The sequence below is a fragment of the Abramis brama genome (assembly GCF_963993115.1).
Source record: "Abramis brama genome assembly, chromosome: 6".
Taxonomy (NCBI): domain Eukaryota; kingdom Metazoa; phylum Chordata; class Actinopteri; order Cypriniformes; family Leuciscidae; genus Abramis; species Abramis brama.
Window position 1 is genome coordinate 34700291 of NC_139968.1, and position 7028 is coordinate 34707318.

General features: G+C 42.0%; 1 protein-coding gene across 1 annotated transcript; it reads right to left on the reverse strand.

The window, feature by feature from the left end:
* Positions 1–2022: 2022 nt before the first annotated feature.
* Positions 2023–5540, reverse strand: LOC311085447 (SLAM family member 9-like). Its single transcript, XM_084117946.1, has 6 exons — positions 5456–5540; positions 4278–4598; positions 3769–4077; positions 3579–3698; positions 2995–3062; positions 2023–2767 (listed from the first exon to the last, which is right to left on the reverse strand). Exons 1-6 carry the CDS (start codon positions 5502–5504, stop codon positions 2672–2674), a joined length of 963 nt encoding a protein of 320 aa, XP_083974072.1. The 5' UTR covers positions 5505–5540; the 3' UTR covers positions 2023–2671.
* Between the last annotated feature and the right edge of the window lie 1488 nt (positions 5541–7028).

Genomic DNA, 7028 nt, shown 5'->3' on the forward strand with positions numbered 1-7028 from the left:
TGGTGCGTTCAGAAACACAGCGCGCTCTGACTCACTCATGTCCGCGAGCGTCAACCAAAGGTGTCTGTCGATGACGGTGAGCGTGGCCATGGATCTGCCGATGGCTTGAGCAGCGGTCTTGGTAGCGCGCAGCGCGAGATCCGTAGCGCTGCGCAGATCGGTTAAGGCAGACTGATCCGAGCCCTTCTCGTCCAGTTCACGGAGGAGGTCGGCTTGAAGGATCTGAAGAATAGCCATTGAGTGCAGGGCGGAAGCAGCCTGGCCGGAGGCGGCGAAAGCGCGGCCGGCGAGAGCTGAGGTGGTCCTGCAGGCTTTAGACGGCAGGGCAGACTTTGAGCGCCATCTAGCAGACGGCGGGCAAAGGTGCGTTGCCACAGCATCCTCAACGGCGGGGATGCCGTTATAGCCGTTCTCGGCGGCTCCGTCCACCTGGGAGAGAGCCGAGGAGACTGGCGGGCGGAGTCTGGTGGAGAACGGAGCGTTCCAGGACTTAGAGAGCTCGGCGTGGAGCTCAGGCAGGAAGGGTGCTGACCTAGAGGCAGGCGCAGGGCGGCGGCTAGGCAGAAAAAACCCGTCAAGGCGATTGGGCTCCGGCTCCTTAGGTGGGGACCAATCCAGTCCCATTCTCTCGACCGCTAAAGTGAGGAGGCGGAGAAGCTCTGCGTCAACACTAGCGCGGGTTCGAGAAGACTCCAGAGTCGAGGGGGCGGAGCCCGACCACTCCTCGCTGTCAGACGCAAGCAGAGAGCAGCTGTCAGCGGCATCATCTGCATCATCCCCCAGGGCGACGGCAGTGCGGGCAGTGGCCGGCCGCTGCGCGTCGGTGAAGGGTGGGGGGGAAGGAGAGAGCGAGGCTCGCGGGAGAGGTTCCGGCGAGCACTCAGCTGTAGCGTCCAGTTCCGGCGGCCTTTGAGAGCGACGTTTCTTCTTTCGTGGCCCGGAAGAAGCGGCCGGAGAAGGTGGAGTTTCTTCAAACTTAGCGAGTCGAGCCCGTAGGGTCGACATCGGTAACTCCTCACACTGTTCGCAGCCGCCCTCGGAGAGAGCGCGAACAGCGTGGTCAAAGCCCAGGCAGAGAGCGCACAGCACGTGGCGGTCTCCGTCGCTGAGCGCGGCTCTGCACGAGCCACAGGATGTGCGAGGCATTTGAAACAACGCCTCGCGCTCTTTTAGATGCAAGTGTGTCGCGGCGGACACACAAACACACAACACAGAGCAGAAAAGGATATATATATGCCGGATGGCGCAGCAGGCAGGGAAGGCTGAAGGCGGCGAGTGGCCGGCGTCCTCAGGCTGAGATCCTCGGCGTGCTGGTCGCTGGATTCGACGGCGGCTTCCTCGGAGATCAGCGATGCGAAGAGCTTCGCTGAAGAGACAGAAATCAGCGAAGCAGCCTCTGTTCCTTGCTTATATACGCTAAGCCACACCCCTAATGACGGGCTGTGACGCACTAAGCGCGCCAAGCGCGCTCATTGGACGTGACGTCACGCGCAAGGCTCAGCCATAGGCTGCTGCAGTTGCCGCAGAGCAGCCAATGGGCACGCGACTCGCTTGCCCTAGGTCTGCAGGCTGCCGCACTGCGTTGACAAGTTTTAAAAAATTTGGATAATTTTTGGCTTCAGTATCTCGAGAAAGGAGACTTTCCCGCAGCGTAAGCTAGCTTACGCAATACGAGAGAACCTCTCGTAAGAGAACGTTGCAAATCGCTGTAAGATAGCCTACTTTTTCGTATTATATTGCGTTTTGTGATACCCAACAACATAAAATACAATGGATAACAGTTTAAATGTTTATTACCAACAAGTAAACTGCACAAACTCGATGAAAAAAAAAAACCTGCAACATGGCCTTTAAGATGTTGGTTCACCCACCTCTATGCCAAACTGTAGCATTGCTGCTTTTAGTTAGTTACTCGTCAAAACTGATGAAAACTAAATAAATTATTTACATTTACAAAGTCACATTGCATTTATTCTTAAAATGACTTCCACACATTGACAGAAAAAACAGGAAATGACCTATCAAGGTATCAAAAAGGTGTCAAGAATATTTATTTTTAAAAGGAAGTGTAGGGTCACAACATGAGTATAAGATCATGATGCATATGCACACAAAGTATATCATATTTTCATATTTTGAAGTAACATCTCTGTATAATTTAAGGCCTTTTGTCAAACACCAGCATTGATAAGTTCAGTATTTTTAAAGCAGGTTTTTTAGAGCAGAGGTCAAACGGTTTCATGTGTAGCAGGAATGGAAAAAATCCTTCAACCACAGGCTATTTAGAGACACACTATTCATATCAGATGCACGCAAACTTACATCAAACACACACGTCTAGCAGCAGAAACACTCATGAGCAAGCTCTCCATCCACCTAGCAGATCAAACCACATTGATTGAGACCACAGCAGGTTCTCACCTTTTGATGAGTGTTTTCCATCTATGTTTTTTTTTTATTTTTTTTTTTTTATGAGACCTACACACATGATCTCTTTAATACTTTAAGAGCCAAACATTATCCAATGGGCCAAACGATAGAGATCATTTGTTAAATATCCTTGTAATACAAGTCAAGTTCTTTGGCAGTTTTTAGGAGACCATTTCATGAATCCATCTTTAACCACACTTTAAAACGATGATTGATTCTCACCAAAAGCTCAACCACAGACTCAGACTTGAAGGTTGTCGCTGGTCACACGGTTGGGTCTTGATACTTTTCTCATTGTAATCGGTGCATAAACCACATGATCCTCCTCTTTTACTTTCTGTAAAAAAACACATAAAAGAAGATAATAATAATGAATGTGATAGGTTCATCCTAAAGATTGAAATGATTCATTTATAAATTAATTTATAGATTAATTTATAAATATCTGATATGGTGATGTTATGTGTGATGTGATGGATGATTATGCAGACAAAAACACTGATCTCCATCTGACTCACTACTGAAATGATACAAACACACTCAACAAAAAATAAATAATCTTACCAATTTATGTACATTTTTTTTGTTGAACGCTGGTTCAGCGTAAGTGATCTCGTCTTCGCGAGTCTCAACTGTTTCAACAACAATAATAGATGCATTAAAACAACAACTCAATCCTGACTGATTCTTCACAACATATGTGTTATTATTAGGACTGTCAGAAATAAGGCATTGCACATTTCATTAAATGTTTAGCACTGCCATTTTTAAATAAGGCATCAACAAATTTAATTTGTCATTAGGCCTTTTTCATACAGAAAAAAGTTACGAACAGAGTATGTGTTCGTCAATACATTAAGAGAGACATTCTTTATACATCATTTCTGAAACCCAGTAAAGAGCGACATTCAGTGTCATTACACAAAGACATGTATTCTGATGAATGTAATCTTCAGAAATTGCCAAACACAATCACTACACATATAATTGTGGTTTCTTTTTATATTTATCTAAGGTGTTAACTACAGAATTATGAAAATAATTGTTTCAATTATAATTTAGGGCTAAAGGGGCAATCAATCTACTAAAATATAGTAGACTATTAATTTGTTATATAATACTTGTTAAAGTCAGTTTGTAACTCTTGCCTTCTGTGTCTGTTTTGCTTTCTTTTCTTTTTTTGCAGATCCAGAAGATCCCGAGTGCAACAACAATCATCAGAGATCCAGCAGAGATCAACACTATCAGAGACACTGAGACTGGAGGAACTGAAGGAGAGAGTCATTAGTGTGAGTGAATCTGTACATACACACATATATATCATCAGAGCTGTGGTACCTGCACATGTGTGACAGAGTGTGTTGATGTCCAGATGTGTGGTCTGGTTGCTGATGGGATTGTTCAGCACACAGCTGTAGGTGTTTTTATCCTGATATTCCACCTCCAGAGGTAGAGAGAGACTGATGCTGAGATCACACACACTGATGCTGGACAATACACTGATTCCTTTGTACCAGGAGAGAGTCGCATCACACACATTCAACACTGATGAACACACCAATGAACAATTTGATGATGATGATGATGATGATGATGATGAAGAACAGTGTGAAGAGTTACTGATGATGACAGGAACAGGCAGATGAGCTGGAAAACATGAGAGAATAAACAGAAATATGAACACAATCAGTCTATTTTAGGTGTTGTGAATTGTAGTTTGTGTGGATTGAGTGTTTAGCGTGTTAACGGTCACTGAATGATTCTGTCAGCTCAAACTATACAATTATTTAATCTATGAATGTATGTAAATATATGTGCATGTTTTGAGAAATGACGTCTCTACTCACCATAGACAGAAACATTGAATGTTTTTGATGATTTTTTCACTCTATTTATCTCTAGTTGATAAACTCCAGCATGTTCAGTTGTGGTGTTTGTGATGATCAGAGATCCAGTTTGATCGTCCAGCTTCAGTCTGTCTCTGAATCTCTCATTACGACCATCGTCATTTGTGGGGGAGATTTGCTTCTTTTTTTTCATTCTAAATATGAGAGACTTTTCAGCTCCATATTTCCACAGTATGTCGTCGCCTTCATGTATTTCAGTAACATTAGTGTTTAGAGTAACAGAATCTCCCTCCATCACTGACACTGAATCACCAAACACACCTGATGAACAAACAGATTTACACAGATTAAGGTTTCTGATGGTTTACAAATCCTGAAATCAGATGTAGTTTTTATAGTTTACAAGTTGAGAACATCCAGAACAGCGGCAGAAACACAAAACTAAATGAACAACCACGTAGAGTTTGTCACATCACTTAATGTTAAACACAGATGAACAAATCACGAATTATAATTCTAACCTGGGATGTAAATTTAAATTTAAAATCTACAGTTTTTTTTGTCCACAGCGATGGATTCACCATTGCAATTAAACAGCAACAATGTTAATATTCAATTTCCGTTTTTACTGACTACCAGAAACTTCTCTCTGACATCAGTAGCTCTTGCAGAAAAGAAAAATAAATGTGTAGAATGTCTTTATAAACTACTTCTGTTAGAGAGAGATTGCCAGAATCAAGCAGACAGAGAAAACATTGCAGCAGCGCTTACGTGATTGCCTGGAAATATATAAAGAGGGATAGTTAGATCCATTAGTTAATGGACTAATATGGCAGCATCATTTTTGAATAAAGGACAGATAACCAGGCCCAGATGAAGAACACATGTAACAATCTAGACCCCTTCATCGTGTGTTTGCTACCCTTATTAGTGATTTCACAAATGTCAGTTTAAACAAGCACATAACCAAACATGCAGTAATACATCTGATTTTCATACTAAATATTCCAGGCTACTTATTGCATTAATAAAATTAATCCATTATTAACCCAGATATGAACTCAGAGCACACAGGTTTCTAAAAACAGCTTTTGAACCTTTTTACTGAGCGTGTAGCAGCCACTGTGTTACTCAAAAAAAAAAAAAAAATAATAAAATTAAACCATAATTTTACTTACCAATCAGACTCCAGCAGCACAAACAGAATACAACAAACACGTGAAACATTTTCTTCAGTTGTTCAGTGTCTGATGAAACTCTGCTAAAAAACACTTCTATATGTGTGAACCCTCCCACGACACAGTTTGTCCCTCCTAGTTCCCCTCGCTGCATTTGCACATCATATAATGCTATAGTTCATCTGGCCTTATTAAGACTTAAACTGTTCTTAATTTGTGAAATTTTCTTTATTTCTTATCATTTAACATACTATTTGAAAAGTAGTTGTCTGACTGTGTTAAATAGCAAAAGTATAAGAATATACTGAACTCTTCAAATTCTAGTGATTTAAGATGGTTATGTATATTTATTCAGTTCTCAAATAAAAAGTAAAAATTCAGTAAAAAGTTAAAACCGTGTCTGATCTCATAGTACAAGTTTTATTGAAGTTAATCTTGAGTCAAACTGAAACCTTGGTCGGTGTACTTGAGAACTGTGTTTTTTTTTTTCCTGAACTTGACCATCAGCTCTAGGTGAGAGTGTGTATTCAGTGTATGTGTGTTAAAGGTGCATTGCGCAAGTCTCTGAGTTTTTGCAGAACTATGCCCCCTCTGGCGACAAGCGAAACTGCAACCAGAGGTGTGCACGCTCATGGACCACACGCACACACACGCTTGCACGAGCTCGAGCTGTTCATAACCAAAGGAGCATCAGCCGCACAAATCTTTTGTTTACAGTCATAATGTTATAAATCTGCAAGTCATTTTAAATATGTGAAAGGAAAGGCATTTGAGTAAATTACACACTTATGTGTGAGGGGAAAACGGGGGTAGTAGAAAACTTCGGTTTTTGTTTCCATCTATCTCCAAGTTGAACTGTTTTATGTGTTTACTGTATCCACTTATGATTGTATTATTATGGAAACACGTTCATGAACAATACAAGTTATTACTTTGTTATTACTTTGTAAAAGCTCAAAATTATAATCATACCATACACAGTTGGTCAACAAAGTACACTCAAATGTCTCAAGGTAATATTCATAGATTATTACATCATTGTTGTCATAGATTTGCTGTATCAGACATTAGAGACTGGGCTATATCTTACCGTTTTATCAAGAAAAAAAGCCAACTGAGGATCCCGTTTGAGCCCTAGAGCAGACCGGAGATTCCAACGAACAGTATTTATATCGTTTTTACCTTTGTACACAGCCACGTTCAAGTTATCTGAGGGCGCGGGCGCGGGCGCTTCCTAGTGCGTGCAGACCGGAGATCTCTCCGTTTGTTGAAAGCCTTCCCGATGTTGACTCTCGTCTTATTCCGACGCCTGTGGCACTAGACAAAAGCTTTCTTTTCTTTGTCTTACGTGGAGTTTGCGTTTGGGTTTGGAATGAACTACAAGCCGGTCTCTTTGAATCCATCTTCTACTTTTGTCGAAAGTTGACTAAAGTTTTGTCACTCGAGTTGTCTTCGCTGATACGGAGAATGGCGGCGAATACACAAACCTGCCAGACATTACCAGGTGAGCGTGAACACGCATGACGTCACGCCCAGTCTCAAATTCCGTCCCGAATCCCTCTTATTTATTTTA